General features: G+C 38.2%; 1 protein-coding gene across 1 annotated transcript in view; it reads left to right on the plus strand.

Annotated features, from left to right (window-relative positions):
• Positions 1-8771: 8771 nt before the first annotated feature.
• LOC104830151 (gamma-aminobutyric acid receptor subunit pi-like) overlaps positions 8772-19180 on the plus strand; it is a gene marked incomplete at its 3' end in the record, with an annotated part of 33956 nt that continues 23547 nt past the window's right edge. Inside the window, exons 1-2 of the mRNA XM_010564899.1 lie at positions 8772-8835; positions 18201-18268. Coding sequence (XP_010563201.1) covers positions 18221-18268 — 48 coding nt within the window. The remainder of the gene's footprint in view (positions 8836-18200; positions 18269-19180) is intronic.

Raw genomic sequence — 19180 nt, forward strand, 5'->3', positions numbered from 1 at the left:
CAAAATGAGATACGCAAAAGAGATCCCACGACATGCACCAGGAGTGTTAGAGAATCAACATTTAGAGAACAATGTTCTGACAACACCATCTGCTCATTTGTGCTGTATCTTCCTATTACAGGCTCTTTTAATGTCTCATGCATGATTTTCTGTGGAAGTCAGTAGGAGTATATGATTTATTTTGACATTAATATTTACCAGGCTGGTGTATGCTTAAAGTATCCAAGATGCTGAGAATTTTTGCTTGTTTAAAAAGCCATTGAAATGGCTTTCATTTTTCTTTGGAGACATTAACAACTTATTTTGTCACTTCACCAGTTACATACAAGTCAGATACCATTCACACTGCATTAATTTAAGTAAATACCACTAGTGTTGCTTTTACTAGAGCTACAGACTGAAAGAAAAATTGCTTTGGGGTAAAAAAAAGTTTGCTAGCCTTTTGTTTTGGTCACTAAAGGATTGTGAAGCAAAGCTTCAAGTTGTGAAGCTTCAAATTCTTTACTGTTAATAATTTATTGTGAAATTGAAGTGAAAGAGACTCCTGCAAAATTCATTCTGAATATTGAAAATAGTATTGTCTGATAGTCCCTTCCTAAAACCTACAACAGATATTTCATTTGTATTTATTAACATTTAACAGTTGTCTTGCAGATTCTGGGTAGGTATTCCTGTCATGTAGGGTTTTTTTTTTTAATTTTTGAAGCAAGTCTTACAAATAAGATTTCAGTGCTTTGATGAAATATAGCAAAAGCTTGCACAGTCCATGAATTTCAAATCTGTTGCATGACTGCATTAAACTATTGATTGATACTCTCTTCATCCAGAAATGGATTACAGAGCTGACAGATTACTTGAAATAACCATTATGGATGTGAATCATACTGACAAAAGCAAAGAAATCCCATTCAGAAGAAAACATCTTGCCTCAGCCAAACATTTTGATGAATGTGGATAGTTATATAGGATTATTTATATACAGTCACAGGATCTTTTTTAATAGCTGGAGGTAGAAACATATAATTTCAATTTTCCTCATTAACAAAAAGCTTACCAAAGATATCATAGAGCAAGCAGAGATGTTGCTCTTAAACAGGTCTGTGCTCTAAGACAGGGTAGTGTATTTTCCATTCAGAGGAGTGCACTGATATGCCATGGATGCACTCATTTACAAGCGTGAATAGCAGAGACAAAACTCAGTGTTTATGATTTTCCTGCACATGATCACATTATTTTTCAAAACAATTACTTTTCCTAATATTTAAAGGACAGATGCAAAAATGAAGCCGGTGTAGTATACTGGAATGGAACTTCTCTTGGTAAGTTAAATTATTGCTGACACCATGTCTTTTTTGAAGTTTTGAGGTTTTTTTATTGTTGTAGGTATTTACAAATACATTTATAGCAGCACCTATTCAAGATACAATATCTTCAGTGTTGAAAACCTTGTGAAATTTGTGTATTTGAAATGCAAATGCGTCGTAAAACATTACCTCTGCACTTTTTTTTTTTAGGAACTGCAAGAACTTTTGAGACCACACCTGACAATGTGCTGTCTTAAATGCTGCAGTCTCAGAGCCCTTTTTCTATTGATGCTGTGTAGGTAAGAAATATTTTCTAAGAATATTATTTCTTCAATGTATAATAATATCATTTGGTTTATAATCCATTTACATTTAATTAGAAATATATCTGACCAGGTAACAAAGCCAAATCTACTTGACAGTTGAATCTTGCCCTTTACAAAGATTAACCAACCTGGATATTAATAACAGAAATACAGGACTGAACTCCTTCACAAATCATCTCAGCTGCCTTGATTGAGTTACAGTTTTAACTGAGAAGTCTGATGGGAGGGAAAAAAGAAAGGAATTTAACTTAAGCAAATAATCCTTCAAACGAAGGATTATTGTGAAGAGAGAGTGAATATCATATCAGATGCTTAGCAAATTTAGAAGGGCACATGGTCCTTGCCTGGAGCATAGTACCTTGCCCAAGGACAGAAGCACACAGTCCACCTAGATGTACTATAAGCTTGAGGTAGTAAAGTCATCATTGTGCATTCATTACTAAAGGAGACTGTCTTAAAAAGAATTACCTGGTTAAAACATTGTCTTCCTATTCTCTGTTGATGAAATCGTGAAGTCTTTCAGAAAGCCGTGTTGTGTTAAGCTGGAAAGTGAAACTGATCCCTTCTGTGTACAAGTAATCCTGCTAACACTGCAGTTGCCATAGCAAAAAAAACTTAAGATAGAAATGGAGCACTTAAAATATATTCCTTCTGCAAAAATGGGGAAAAAATTATTCTTTTAGTAATTCTAATAAGAAAATGCAGGCATGGACAGGTTAAACATTGTCACTACTACCTTTACCTGAAATACTTAAAGTGTCTTAGCCAATTCTCTGTACAGAATTGCCTAACCTATTTGGTCTCCCAGTAAATTCCTCAAGATTCTGCCTGAGCTTTAGTTCAAGTGGGTGTGCAAACACATGTTTAGATAAAGCCTCCGCTTGGTTGTGAGGGCAGGTGGAACAGTCCCCTGAAAGAGTTTAAAATATTTATCTCCACCACCTTCTCCAGTGCTATAGAGATCTTTGTCCAGAATACACACCTGCTCTAATTCCACCTTCCTTCCTTGTCAGCTGTGACTCGCACACTATAATCACCAGATGATTCATAGCTTTGCAGTAATAAAACACTGCTAAGAGACCAACAAAATTTCAGAAGCATCTAAGTAACAAGGAAGCAAAATTCCCTGAGATGTTCAGCCTGTAGTATATAATTGCCTTCATTATTATCAGGTAGACCTTGTGAATCCTCTCTTACAGCTTCACATGGCTAAGAGTATCCAGAAGCACGGACAGTTAATTGCTGTATAGTATCCATGGGAGTTATGTGCATGTACAGCACCTGTTTAGCTTGGACACAAGTGCACAGCATTGAGCTGATCCCATCATGTTGTACCCAAATCCAAACATGGGCTGAGGAGCAGCTCTGCCCCTCGGTTAGCTCACAGCCAAGATGATGCTTAGGTACTCAAAATGCCTTTTCCAGTGCACAAATCAGGGAGGTTGGGTCAAAGTGCTGTTTAAAACAAAAACTATTCGCCTTCACACTGAAAGAGAGAAATATTTCTAAGCAATATCCAAGGACTGAAGCAAGGGCCAGGATTGCTCCCGAAGTGGCCCCTTAGATATCCCACTTGTATAAGCTCTGGCTAGTGCATGAAGAGGGTTTCCTCTACCGAGTACTTTATAATCGAAAAAACCCCATCAAAAAACCAAAACTAGTCCCCCTGCTGCTCCCCCCTTAAGTTTAGAGTCAGCCAGAGCTTCATCTTTCCTGTCGTATACAGAGGACAGGATCTGTCACAATGCACGTGCTAACAGTGTCACACCAGGCTATCAGACCCCACCTTACCTTCTAGTCCTCCCTTTCTGATTGACATCTCTTAACTTCACTTTCAGCACTTGACATCAAATTACATTATGATCACATCATAGACACACATAATAAAATCTATATCCAGGGTGATGCCTGGATAGTCACTTTCCCAGAAATATTTTAAGAGTAGACATGAAAAAATTGAGGCAAATTTATCAGAGTAATCAGTAGAATTTACACTTCAAATCATTATCAGGAATCAGCTTAAGTAAATAGATACTATTTGATCCCAAGAAAGGCTCCCATTTATTTCCGGAAGGGTGTTTTCAAATTAAAGAATGCTAGCCTGTGTTTATAGGATCAGAAATGCAGAAAATTCTGTGTTTTTTTGTTGGTTTTTTTTTTTTGGCTGAGTTTTAGAGCACTTGCATTATTTATTTGTTCCTGTATCTGGTAAGTGGTAATATAATGCTACTGCTTCAGCCTCACCAATTAGCCAAAAACCTGTGACAGTACTGGCTGTTTTGAAGCAGAGAATTAATCAGTGTTGTAGGTGATTCTGCTGGAGTTTATCTACAAAGACCATACAAAAGCTTGTATCCTTGAGCACATCAGGTATGAAACCAGAAGTACCACCTTTGTTTGCATCTAGAAACCCTTCACCTGTCAACGGATTGCCTGAAAAAAGCTTCCCCCCCAGCTTTTCCTGAGGGGGGTGTTTCAAAAGCTTGCTCAGACTGTGTTTGGCATTTTGTTTCTCCCTTCTCTCAGTTCCAAAGTGTTTCTGCCTCTTTCATGATACATAACTTCTGACAAAAAATAGCCAGGAAAAATATTCCTATACATGTGTCTAGACTGTACTTTTGTTTTAAGCAGTGATATATACTACTGTTCAGGGCAGATGTTACCTTTTCCCCCTCTGGTTACCCAATTGTGTTAAAACACTAACTTGAAAGTATCTTAAATAACAGGAGTTGTTATACCTTCCAGGTTTAGCCTAGCCTGTAAAAATACTAAGTTTGAGCCATAAGAATAACTAAGGAAATTAAATAATTATAATTTAGCTTTTATAAAAGCAAGCATGGGTCATTGAACCTGAAGAGTTTAAAACATGTATTATACATTGACAGCCCAGAACAGATAGATCTTCCTGGCTGTCAGATAAATATATATATTCAGTTTTCTCTTGTAAAAGCCTATTCTCTCCCCTCAGTGGCTGGAACAGCTGTTTCAAGGCAATTCCATACTTAGATGCATGCCAATATATTTCAAATACATTAAGAAAATGGAGGAACTAAAACATAGGCAGCTAGTTAAATATAACAACTCAAATTCTGGGTAAAAGAGAAGCTTAGATGCAGATGTACATGCATAAGGGGAACAAGTCTCAGCTTTTACTTTTATCCTTCATGATCCCTGCATAAGGCTATATGACAGAATAGAGGAATGTGTGCAGCTGTGAGCACACTCTTGCTTAGTGATGAATGGGGCACATGAATTTAAGAGCACTTTAAAGTAACAGAGCATCCTCCCTTAAAACGTAGATAAACAAAACCACTTGGGGCATGTAACATCTGTAGGTTCCTTGCCTTTCAACACTTGCAGACCGCTTCTGAGTATCCCCAAAATTACCAGGATGGTAACACCACACACTCACCTTTAGGAGGCATCAGGTTCCTCACATACGTTGGCTCACTAGGATACAACTTCTCAAAGATTGTATGGCAAAATAGCACACAAGGGACAGTGCCCCATTAATTCACACCCTCAATTACTGCACAACAGCTTTCCCATGCCAATATGTATTGGCTTTGTGTGGCAAGGTTTTGGTAGCGGGGGGTGTTACAGGGGTGGCTTCTGTAAGAAGCTGCTGGAAGCTTCCCCTGTGTCCGACAGAGCCAACACCAGCCGGCTCTAAGACGGCCCCGCTGCCGGCCAAGGCCGAGCCAATTAGCAATAGTGGTAACGCCTCTGTGATAACAGATTTAAGAAGGGGATAAAAGTTGCAGGGGGCACAGAAACGGCAGCCGGAGAGAGGAGCGAGAACATGTAAGAGAAACAACCCTGCAGACACCAAGGTCAGTGCAGAAGGAGGGGAGGAGATGCTCCAGGCACCGGAGCAGAGATTCCCCTGCAGCCCGTGGGGAAGACCCTGGTGAGGCAGGCTGTCCCCCTGCAGTCCAGGGAGGTCCACGGTGGAGCAGATCTCCACCTGCAGCCCGTGGAGGACCCCACACCGGAGCAGGTGGGTTCCCGAAGGAGGCTGTGACCCCGTGGGAACCCCGCACTGGAGCAGGTTCCTGGCAGGACTGCGGATCTGTGGAGAGGAGCCCACGGAGCAGGTTTTCTGGCAGGACTTGTGACCCCATGGGGGAACCACGCTGGAGCAGTGTGCTCCTGAAGGACTGCATGCTGTGGAAAGGACCCATGCTGGAGCAGTTCGTGAAGAACTGCAGCCCATGGGAAGGACCCACATTGGAGAAGTTCGTGGAGGACTGTCTCCTGTGGGTGGGACCCCACACTGGAGCAGGGGAAGAGTGTGATGAGCCCTCCCCCTGAGGAGGATGAAGCAGCAGAAAATAACATGTGATGAACTGACCGTAAACACCATCTCCGTCCCCCTGTGCCACTGGGGAAGGTTGGTAGAGAATCCAGGAGTGAAGTTGTGCCTGGGAAGAAGGGAGGGGTGGAGGGAAGTTGTTCTGAGATTTGGTTTTATTTCTCATTACCCTACTCTGGTTGATTTGTAATAAAGTGAGTTAATTTCCCCAAGCTGAGTCTGTTTTGCCCATGACAGTAATTGGTGAGTGATCTCTCCTGTCCTTATCTTGACCCACAAGCTCTTTGTTATATTTTCTCTCCCCTGTCCAGCTGAGGAGAAGGAGTGATAGAACAGCTTTGGTGGGCACCTGGCTTCCAGCCAGGGTCAACCCTCCATACAACAGTTCTTACTTAACCGTAAAAATCAAAGACATGAGGCTACACATCATGTATTAATGAGGGAAATCAAGAATTGCCTCAAAGGGCACTACAGGTGATTTAAGGAAATGACTTCTATATAATAATCCCAAATATTTAAGATATATTTCAGAAAATAGCTGTCAATGATAACACAGCAGACCACTCTGCAATTGCATACTGATCAGCAGAATAATATTATACCCTTGCAGTGGAAGAGGGAAAAGTTTTCCTTTATTGTTTCACAATATGTGAAAGTTATTCAAGAGCAATCCAGTAAAGCTGTGAAACTAAACTCATGCAGCTCACTGAAAACTTAGCTAAAACTATATGTAAATTACAAGAGTAGAAATATCTGTTGCAAGTACAGTATTTAAGAAGTGAATTAAATTCAAGTACATTTCCAATTCCAACACTTTCATGCAACATAAAGCTGGCCTTTTTATTTATATTCACATGTCAACTCAACGTGATTGTGCTTGTTTCTTTAGGACACAACTTACAGGAGAAACATTCCCTATTTCAATGCTGGCATTACTCAAGACCACACTTAACATTAAGTAAAGTAATAACATAGATCTCTAGCAAAAAAGAAATAAAAACCAGGGACAAAATAAGGGAAATAAATAGGATCATTCAAGTATCTAAGCTATACGAGCTACAAGACTGCTAATGAAAACCAGCTACTTATGTGGGAATAAGATCTAGCGAACAGAAAAATTACACAGCAATAGCAGCACTTCAAGGCAGCAGACATCACATCTAAAACCACAGTGTGATTTGGCCATGTGCATTAAGTGAGATCATTTTAGCATTTAAGTTTTGCCAATCTAAGATGCTAGATTATTCCTACTGGATGAAAACCACAGTTTCCTGACAGAACAGCTCAAGCTCTCTCAGAAACATAGTAAAATTAAAATCAAGGGAGCAAGGTTTGGAAAGCTACAGGAGGCCCAGAAATATCATTAAGAAGGGCAAGCAGAGTTTTCAGGAACAGCTTCTGGGAGAAATAGGGAAGAAAAAAAAAATCAGCAAGGACTTGGCAAGACTAAGAAAAAACACAAAACACCGGTGCTCCCTTAGCCCTCAATTTGTACTTACCTCCTTCTCCCCAGCACTGAGCTACTACAGCTCTTTTACCTGGTGTAGGAGAGCTAAGGGATAGAGCTGGTCACTCTTAACAACCAGTCAGTTCTGGTGTGGGGGGTAAGAAACTTAGAGACCCTCTCCTGGTGAATATATAGGTGGCTGCTCTCCATCAGCAGAGATAATGCCTCTGCTTGCAGCCAGCTGGGCTTCCTTGAGTCAAGCAATTACCTGCTTCTCACTTTTGTAATTAAAGAAAAGTCATACCCCCACTCTTCTCAAATCATTGGCAACAAGCAGTCAGTCCCACTTGTGTTTTGATTTATGAAGAGCACAGCCTGAATCTGTGATGGCTGAGCACACCCTGCTCGCACTGTTGGGGTGCTCACCTTAGGGGTTAGGCAGAAATTAAGAGTAAAACCATGATATCTTTTGCTATGGGACTGGTACTTGCAGTGTAACAGCCCTTAATGGCCCCAGGTGTCCCTCCCACAGCTGCTAACCATCAAGACCTATAAAAGGTGAAGGGGAGTATATAAAAATGAATCCTAATATGATCTGAGTAAAGAATTGTAATTCAGGTATGTGTTTTCCCTAGTCCCTTCACTCATTTTCCCAATGAGGCTATTGTAGGGACGCCCAGGGCAAAAATGGGGGATTATGATTGCTTATTGATATTTGATTTCTGTGGATTGTATTTGTAGCTGTTTCTGAACAAAGGATGGGTTTACATTTTCATTATACTTCACTGATTTTGCCCAACAGCAGTATTTCTGTAACGTGGTGAAAAATTACATTGTAAAAACAGGATTTTAAAAGTGTTTTTATGTACTAATCTCTGATGCTGGTTTCTGTCTCTCTCTGGGAGCTAAACTGAATGTATTTCATTATGTAAAAAGAAGCTTAATTTTAAATGCTGAAATAAACAATCAGTACCCCTCCCACATTACTAGATTATAACAATAGTGCCCTATTTATAGAGAAAGTTATTAAATAAGACTGAACTGTTTTTTCAGGTGAGGTGTTAAGAAATGATAGACTTTAAAGAAACAATAGGCTTTAAGATATAAAAGTGTTTTTTTTTTAATAAGACTAATAGAGATTATAAAATATGATATTTTTCTAGAATGTTATTTTTTACAGTGCTGTGAAATGCAAACATACAAATGTTTCATGACCTGTTATCTGGTGGACAGTAATCATCAGTAACCTTTAAACTAATACAGCATTTTCCTGGAATGTCATCTCTGCTGTAACTGATGATGCTCTTTTAAAACATCCTCACTTTTTTCATTTTTTTAGGTCAATACAAATTCCTGAAGCTGAAGCAAAAGGTGAAATTCTACCTCCAACTATACAAAAAGTAATAAAAGGTTACAACAAGTATCTACGTCCCTTTTTTGATAGTAAGTAGAAAAGCTGTTTTAATAAGATTGAGCCATAACATAATGTAGTGTCTGAAACTCAGCAATGAGAGCAAATGTTTTTTCACTGTACTTTTTTTTTCTCCAACGCTTGACAGTGACTGATCTGATTATACATGATGTACTATGATATAATAAGATAGAGCATAACAGCTTTTGTGGCCCAAGGTGAAACTTATATATTCCAGGCATTCACAAGCAAAGCTTCCAGACTCTGTTAGAAACTTGGCTATCAATGTTCATGCGTCCTCAGTGGAATAAACTGTAATACCGTACCTATTTAAATGCATAATTTCCTAAATAATAGCTACAAAAAATTTTGATTAAAGATAAGAAAGCTTTATTTGTCAAACTGGTCATAAAAGCACAGGCAAATCTTGATAGTATACCAAGTATTATGTGCATCTATGATAAGATTGCAAGAGAGTTATTTGATAAATACTTCTTGTCTTGGGTCTTAAAGGCCACTGAACTGGCTCACTGCAGAACTGTGAGGCAAAATGAATATAAAATGTCAGTCCCCTGTGTCAGAAGGCCACAGTCACCAGGTTGGAAGACCCACATAGTTACTGTCATAAGGCTGATTTTACTGCCCTGCAGTGCAGTCAGTGTTAGGTACGTGAAATCTCAGTGACAAACATCTTCCTTGCTTGAATCAGGCTATTGCATGTATCAGAAATACTGAAGAGTCGTGAGGTGGGGTGAAGATCTTTGCCTGGAGTAACTGCAGAACTGTGAAAAAAACCTCTGCATGTTGAAAAGATACTCAGTACCGCGTGGCTGTCAGAAGATAAACTTGCAGAGTGAATGCTAGGCAATAGTTCTTAAGTTAAATATTCAGAAAGGTTAGAGGTTTCAAATGAAGACTTTTATATCCCTTTATATCCTGCTTAAAAATTATTGACTAATTATTTTTCAGACCCTACTGTTTCCTCTTGCCATCCAAATACTTGGTGGGACTATCAGCCTGTTCAATAAGGGCATTACAAACCATGTGCAATTTCTGAATCGATTTCATAAAAATATTAAGATAGATCTGGATTTTAGGTTTAGGAGAAAGGGAAAACTATTTAATCTGTTTGGTTTTATTGTAATGGTCTCAGCTGCTGATACTACTGCTAAAAGTATTTACATGGCCTAAGAAGATTTTCAGCAAAATAAAAGTAATGCTAATAAATAAACTAACCCCTTATCATTGGAGATGATGCATAATGGAAAATACATATTTAGTGGCCATTAATATATTTCATTCATTACTTAGTGCCAACATATCTCTAGTCCTAGCATTATCAGGATGGATGTGCTTTGGTAGACAGCAAACAGAATTGCATTGCAAAATCCTATGATAGTAAAGACCAACAGTAAAGCACTTCTTTAAGTTATGAATCGACCTTTCCTGGTGTGGGCCAATTTTTTTTCTCAGCTGCTGTAATGCAGCAAGGCCATAGCTCTTTTTCTGCCTGGGAACTTTGTTCAGAGGGATGCTAAGGACTTTCTGTGTTTGCCTGGAAATCTCATAGGAGCTCAAGCCCACATCAAATCTATGTCATATACAGAGCCAGTCTAACACTTCCAGACGCTGCCGGCATCGCTGCATATGCTCACCATAGCTCAAGCACGCAAACACTGTGCCTAAAATTTTTGATGTATCTATATTAGCCCTACTGCTGAAGGAATGGGGTGAGACTCTGAAAATATGTTTTATTGATGCCATTTCTAAATGCAGTGTTCGTGGTTTTGTGAGAAATGACTTTCTTGTGGGATTAAGTTAGGTTGGGATGACTGAGGAAGTATTCATCCTGATTTTTGGACCTGTAGCTTTCTGCAAGATTATTTGGGATCATTTGCCATGTGATAGAGGCATGTATGCCTGGGGTGGGGAGTGGTATCTGCCCAGCCCTGATGCCTCTCTGTTACTGGCAAGGTGGGCTGCATCTTGGATGAGATTCAGGTCCAGGAGAAGGTATTGCTTTTTCTCAGAAGCAGAGCTAGTAAACCACCTGAATTCTCAGCTTAAAAAATCAGTGGATTATAGTGATCTGCGTGACCACAATTATCCTAGCTTTGTTCCAAGTAATATTTTCCTTATTTCTATGGATATTACCTGCCTGCAGCTGGTGTATCTTGTATCTGTTCTTTGTGAGAAAGATTTCAGTATAACTGGCTTTACTCAGAATTATATCAATGGCTACAGCACACCTGCTAAATAGTTGATGAAGCCAAAGTATTAATTTAGTCATTTATACCGCTTCTGTGACGTGCTTTTACCCTCCTTATCCCCCCAAATTAATTTCTTTGGTATGATATTTGCATGTTAATAGTAAGAGACTGATGAATCAAAAATGGAACATAAGATCCAAGTTCTGGTTAGACTTGAGTAGGCTAATGAACAAATGCATGATAAGAACATAAACTGGGGTATTCTGGTACTAGTGGAGATTATCAGCTACTATAAAAGCCTGCACGGTTCTAATTGTGCCAACCTATTGGTGCTGATTTACTCTAGAAACATGAACATAAAAGGATCCCAAGATCTATGTTTGCTGTTGGAAGTGCAGGAAGGGATTCGCATAAAATGCAAACCTAGTATGTGTATGTTGACGTGCAGAAATATAAAAAAAAAAATATCCTACAGTCAGCCTCTTTAAGACACTTGTCTCTCCTTTTTTTTTTTTTTCCAAGATTTCTTTGCTTTCAAAAGTGTGCATATTTCTGTGTGGTCAGTTAGATATCCACGAAGAAATTTGTCGTAAAACTAGATGGTATTTGTTGGCATCTACAGTGCTTTGAGCTTAATGTTAGCTAGTCAAAATGGAACACTGAAATGTGATTTTTATCAAGTGTGAGAGGGGCAGAGGTCAGCTTGAATTTTAGTGTAATGTAATTCAAAGTCATTTCAGAGTTATTTGTCCTTGAAATTTTTCTTTAGGCAGGAAATGGGGATTTTTGGTGATGCTTGCTGCCAAGATACAATCACACTATTACAAAATCAGTGACACTGAATTCCTTAATATTTAGCAAAATGTTTTTTTTATTCCCCAAAAGAAAGCATTAGATATAAACAAATGGTCATAAAATGAAGGTTCCTTTTTCCTAAAGCCAGGAGAAGCAGAAATATTTACTAGTCAAGGAAATTTTATGGCAGCTCTTAAGTTCTTAGTTTAATAAGCCCTCAATTTACCTATTTGTTTTTGGTTCTTGTACTGGGACTGGTAGATGACTGGAAATTACTTAAGTGGATACAACTCAGCTAGTGTTATTAACGAGGGGATTATGAAAGTATTTTTCATTTGAACCCAATGGCTGTGCATAACAACATAAAAACTTTCTTCTCCTCTCCTTGTATGGATTGGAACTAATAGATTTCTAGATTTTAAGCCTGGATTAATCTCACCTTACTTTAGTCAACTCCTCCCCCACAGGTCACCCCTCCAGACCCTTGCTACCCAAACACTGCCACTTGTGACCAATACAGACTGTCATTCCAATCACTAGTTAGATTAATTGAAGACAGTCTTAATATGGTAAAGGGTTGCAGACAAGTAAAATTGACTGAATGTTTTATGTTTGTCTATGGTGGGTGGCATGTACCAGTTATCAAATTATGGTGGTACTTTTACACAGTGTTTAGCACAGAGGAATCCCACCTGGACTGGTTACTTGGCTCTGCCCTCATCTAAATGTTGCTATTAAGAATGTTCTCTTTCCTTAACTATAGCATTTTAATGTCCCTCTTTGAGCTGGTTCATCAAGCAAGTCTTAGTAAACTGAACAGATAGACCCAGGAAGTTCCATTAGTAAACTAAAAAATTACCTAACCTAGAACGATTTTAGCCGTTCTTTGGACTGGAATATGAAATATTCCTACACTAGTGTTAGTAGATAGTACCCCTTAATGTAATAATATGCATCCTAGACTTTCAGATAATGCGAAAGTCTTCCACAGAAAAGCTGACATAAGAGATTTAAAAATGCACAGTTATTTCCCTTAAATGTGCTACATAACCCTGGCACTTTATCTCAGCAATACAAGCTGATTTCAACACCAGGTTTTCTGCTGAAACTGTGTGGACCAATTTTATAAGTTTAGGTGCTGTGCCAAATCTCTCTGAATTAATAGCAATTCCTGCTGACTTCAGTGAGCCTTGGATCAGGTTCATAGAGCTGTTAAGGGATGCATAAAATCTTGTAAATAATTTTATACAAATAGATTTTGCTCTGTGATTGCATGTGATAATTTAAGTGTTCTAATTAAAAAGAGAGAGACTAGGAAAAGGTCATAGCTAAGTACATTTGAATATGGAAGCTGCTTTCAAGTGGTATAGAGAAGTGTCATGCTTAAGTCAGTTATTCTAAACCACATTGAAAAGATTATTTTCCTTAGCTTTGTAATGAGTAAAATATTTCATGGCCTTAAGGTTTAAAATCAAGAAAGCAAATTAAATCGAGTCCAACCTTCTGTGGACATAAATTTTTTTTTTCCCAAATGTTGTTTATATTAAGTTCTATGAGTTTAATTAGATAAAGGCATTTTAGTCCTCAGAAGTTTACAGTTTACTCCTAAAAGAGACCAGGAGATACCAGAATGTTAGCCATGTCTAAGAGCCTTTGATTTAGTGAGACAAGTTCACAGGGTACATGAGAAGGCAATACCAAATAATCATCATCTAAAGACTATTTTATATACCAATTAGTTAACATCTAATCCTTCTGAGAAAGGCAAAAAGCCCAGAATATGTATGGCCAGTTGTATATTGGAAAAAAATATCTTTTGAATCCCTACTGAATCCTTAAAATTGTGATTGATTCAATCAATGACTTGGTGCAAAACTGTAAACTTCAGCATACAGATAATAATATAGATTTTCCTTCCTTTCCCATGGAAATAAGACACACTGTGAGACTACCATTGCTACCAAACCCAGCTTCCTGCATGTAGGACAGTTTTGTTTCTCCCCACCCCTCGCCCCCCGCCCCTAAATGCTGAGTTCTAGACACCCTAAATGATGAACAGTGATTAAGTTCAGTTAGGAAAAAAAAAAAAATTATTTGAGGTTTCATGTTGTCTCTAGCTTCCATAAACTGGGATCTTGCTTTGTTTTGTCAGACAATGTGTACAACTTTTTTGTTGTATGTTTTCCATGCACTTACTGACATTGGGCACGTCACCTTTCTGCCTTTTCTTTGAGGAGGTGAGCAAATGCTGTTCCTTAATTTTCACATTACAAGCTTTGATAAAGCTTCCAGAGGTTTTTTTGTCTTTTTGGAATATTTCTCTCTCTCAATTGAACTCTGTCTGCTGTTTGCACGTATTTTTTTTCCAAATGTGGAAAACAAATCTTGTCACAGTAATCTCATAACAGTCTTGCCAATGCAGTCTAGATTGCAAGATAACTTAATTCTGTGTGTTGCTCCCTGTTGCAACAGTGTTTCTGCCAAAGCATAATATGGAAAGATCATGTTGAAATGATTATCTGTGACAACCTCTGAATCCTCAAAGGCACTGCTTGCCAAGATAGTTTCCCATCCTGTACATACTGCCTGCATTATTTGTCCTCACATTAATTGCTTGCATTTGCCTGTATTAAAATATGTTTTTCTGACAAATGAAGTAAGAAGCTGTTATTACGGTCCCCACCAATTTTTGTCTTGTCCACAAACTGTACTAGTGAAGCTACATCACTGTAAAGATCATTGATGCAAACAAACAGGATTGAAGCTGATTCCTGCTAGAAATGGGTCAGTCTTCTGATGTCTTTGTATCAAAGATTACAGTTGAGATCTGTCAGAAGGCCTATCTTAATCTGTCCAGCCTCCTCATGTAACGTATATTTATTAAGAAAGATGTCTTGTGGTGGGAAGTTAAATGCACCAAAAAAATCCGAGTGTAATGTATCACTTTTTATCTAAAAGCCCCATAATACTCTAAAATAAAGCAAAGTTGGCCATCAGGCAGACAAAAACAGTTTTTCATAAAACTATAATAAATTGTTCTAGTGATACTTTTCCTTCCAATTCTGTTAGAGTTGCACAGTATTTTATCCAGTATTGTTGCAAGGATGAGGTGTCCTTTCGAAAAGCCATACTTTTTGAGATATTTCTGAATGTCAGAATTGTTTTAAGTTTTCTTAAACTAGATGAAAAAAGCTAGTACTAAAAGCTCAGCACTGGCAGTTCCTGATAGTGCCGATTGACTTTAGTAGGTCTTCAGAGTTACAAATACATATGTGACACACTGGTGGCTTACTTTGTTGGTACAAAGTCTAACAGACTGTGATCGTTGCAGTGATCCAAACTTAATTTTTAGGTATGCTATCTGCCACTCTTCTGGCTCCTTTCCCATGGGGGATTACTGTGAATATCTGTAAAGTACATAAAGTAACAGTCTTTGTACATAAATTTAAGTAGAAGTTAAAATGTATGTTAGATTGTGCCCCCATTGCTGTAACAAGGCACACCCTTTGGCATTTCTTTGCTATGTTTTGAAGATTCCCTTCATTGATGCAGGACAGAGTGACTTTAGTTTTCTTCTGAAGATCGGTAGATTTCTTCTGAAGTTGTCACTATACAGGCAATTCCTGCCAAACATAAGGAAATGTAGGAACTGACTGCCTCATCTGGTCTACCGCCCGGTTTTTGGCACTGTCAACAGGAGCCCTTTCAGAGGAAGTTCAGGGGAAACCCTGGTGGATAATTACGGGAAGACTCATTCTGCTATTAATACTTTGCTTACTTAGTAAGGCACCATAAATTGTATTTAGCCTCATACACACAAAAAAGAAATTAGCATTTAACTATTAATATTGTTCTGATTTAATTAACTGTTAAGGCAAAGCTATTCTCAGCAGCTTGTATTGTGTTACTAAAGACCCCTTCCATATTTTATTCCCCCCGCCCCCCGCACAACTCTTCGCTGGCATGTTGCTGTATCTGAGGGGATGTAATTTTCTGCTGAGTTTTCATGAGTGTCTGGCTTGACAGGCTGGCTGCACAGCACAAGCACTTGGGTTGTGGAGACTGTCAGGGCTGGCGGAGCAGGATGGTTTTGTCCTGACTACACTACCACCCCTTAGCACTTGAACCACGTGGCAGGTCTGTGCTAGGACAACCAGTTTGAGCTTGAAGTACCTCTTAACCTAAGCTAGATGTCGTCAGGTGGTTGGGAGTCACCCAACACTACAGTTCTGCTGTGTTACTCAATAATATTTTGCAAATTACAGCAACCGGAAAGAAGGAAGGAAGAGATGTATAAAGTCCTGTTTCTGTGATTCCAGAAAAGTTAAACCTAATTTAATTTCAGTAGTCTTTCTAGAAAGTCAGCTTTTCCTCTCAGATGTGTAACAATAGCACTGATGATACTGAAATGCTGCTAAAGAACCTTTCCCCTAATCGGTATCCCCTTTACTTCAAGGATCAAGTAGTATTCTTACCAATAAAATATGATATAATAGGAAAGAGTCTGATTATTCCCAGTGACAATTCCCACATAGCCAGCTGAACACTGCATTCTCATCTCCTTAGGGTGGTCCATTAAGCATATGCCTTCCATGATGAAGTTCCCCCCAAATTCTTGTGTGACAGTGGGCAATAATATGTTTTGTTACAGTCATACACAGGAATCTGTAGGAAGACTTTAAAAAAATTAGAAAATGGATTATGAAGCACCCATTTTTAAATTTAATGGGTTTTGAGGGTCCAACATCTTTGAGGCTGGCAATATTGTACCTATAATAATGATATAGTACAATGGTAAGCATAAGTATCAATTGACTCTGCTGTTGCACCCTAGAAAGTTGGGCTGAGTTTCCTAGAGGGTCAGGTTTTTAACCCTGGAGGGACAAAACATAAATGTATTCTTGGAGCATCAAAACGTGAAAAGAATGTGAAGAAACAGAAGAACAAGCTGTCAATGGTCTGAGAACTTTTCAGTCAAACAATTTTGTTCCAAATTCAACCTCCAAAGCTTTCTTCCGATAGATGAACAACTTCTTCTAATCCCTATGTATGATTTATAGTATATAATAAACACTTAGATTACCATCAGGGGATGCTGCAAGCCTACAGTCTGGCTGGAGCTTTATATTTGAACTTTCAACTGAGTCCAGAACAAAGCATTTGTAGATTCTTTCTGGAGTGCCAGATGTTTAACAACTTTAACACCTGCATTACAAATGGAAATTATTTTGGGAAAAAATAAAAATACTAATACACTTATACTGCTTGGAATGACGCATTTTTTTCTCTAGTGTTACTCAGTGGGGTAGAGCAGGACCCCATCTTCCTCTAGATGCCATCTGGGGGCATATAAGAGTTATGTACATAATACATTACAAGGAGCCAAGAGGGGGTTTCAGCGGTGTGCCTGCGATATACTGGCACCATCAGCTACATAGATCTTATCTAAAGTATTTCTGCATTTCTCAGTACTGCATTCTCTGCTTCTCAATTGCTTGAAAAGATGCGCTTATTTAATATGTGTTTCCTTGTACATGTACTCTGTTAATTATTCTGCACATATTCAACCAGGAATAATGTCATGTTTCAATGAAAGCTCTGCACAAATTCTGCATTTTAAAATGCATAGCTGATGATCTTCCTTCTGACACTGTAAAATGCACGTTCACAAGAAAACAAGAGTCTGAGCATACTAACATTACAATGACAACTACTTAGGTAAGGTATTTAATCACACTGAATAAACCTTCAGCTGATATTAAATATTAAAAGAAGAACAAGATGATGAGTTTTCCTTTACAAATGCAAGTATTTAAATCAAGCGAACTGCTAATGGTCAAAAGCAAGACAGTAAAATGCAGTGACACAATACAAACAATCTATTCTTAAATAGGCAGTGAATGAAGTCACTCAGCTGTCCCATCTGGATATTAACCATGTGACATTGCCAGGTGCAACTCCTTAGTTCACTAACATCTGATGGACCAGATGTTGCAACTGGAAGATTCTTTCCACTGCTCTGCACCTTGGAGCAGGAGGGTGTGATGTGCCATGGGGATTGTACCTTCCGCACCTTGTTGTGCAACATTTTTCCCAGCACTTTTTTTTTGGGGGGGGTGAAGAAAAAGAAAATTCATATAAACCAGGAAATATTTAGGAAATAAAGCATGTTTGTTAAAACTAAGATACTGTTAGTCTAGAAGCATTATCTTTTGGTTATGAAATTGTTAAAATTCTTTCATGATCTAAGTTTGAGGAATATTTCCTTTTGAAAAAGCTACTAAAGGTTTAGAAAAAAATGGATCCTATTGTTGAAGATTTTGGAGCCTGTTCTGCTGAACACTGAGTATTAAAGAACTTTGTGCTAGATTGTGACTTTCTCTTTTTTGCAGATGGTCCTGTGTCAGTTGGAATGAGTCTGGATATTGCAAGCATTGATACAATATCAGAAATAAATATGGTATTGTAGCTTTTGCAATCTCTTTCATTTGCTTGTTGATAAGCTAATGTCTCGTGTTTACAGCTGCTGGCAGTGTGACTTTGACGCTTTTCTCCTTGTGCAGTCAATGTGTGTTACGAGATGGAATTTTATTTTTTACTGCGCATAGTGGCTATAGCACTATACTTATAGAAGCGCGGCTGCAAATCACACCTCTCACAGATGCAAACAGAAATTTGCTACTGACTGCTAATCTTGACGAAGGGCATGTAGACTGGTATTTATTTTCCAGATGAAATGCCTAAATCTTTATGCATTTCAGAAAATTAAAGATGTATTCATGTGACTTTGAAGCCACTCCCTTTCTTTGTGATTAGACACAGCTGAACTCATGTTATTTTTCTCTTTTGCTGTTACTGTCACACATTAATTTATCCCAGCTGTGTTTCATTACATTTGTGTCATTTTATTTTTGAACAAACTATGAAGTGGAGTATACTTTTCTAATTAAAGATCCTCTGTTGGTACATAGAAATAAAAGGAAAAATTCATTAATCAGATATTCAATATTAGAAAATATTTGTGTGCATGTATATATATAAAAATGTGTACACATATAAATATCTAAAAAAAAAAAGTGTTATGTATATAAAAGTACCTCACCATTTCACTACTCAGGCTTCCACAGAAGTTGAATATTAGAATCCCTCTGTACTTAGTAAGTACTAGTATGTAGAAAGGGGAAAGTAAGGTCAGAACTTAAGATGAACTTATCATACTGATAAAAACACACTATAAACCAAAAAGCTGATTAAAAAGGTGCTAAGAAATAGTGTGATTTTAATGTAAGACTACAAGGCATATCTGAATTGAAGGTGAATTGGGCTGAGAGCTATATTCAAGGTCTTGATAAATTTGGCACCACTGTTTCCC

Source organism: Haliaeetus leucocephalus, unplaced genomic scaffold, assembly GCF_000737465.1.
Source record: "Haliaeetus leucocephalus isolate CR32 unplaced genomic scaffold, Haliaeetus_leucocephalus-4.0 Scaffold184, whole genome shotgun sequence".
Lineage (NCBI taxonomy): Eukaryota > Metazoa > Chordata > Aves > Accipitriformes > Accipitridae > Haliaeetus > Haliaeetus leucocephalus.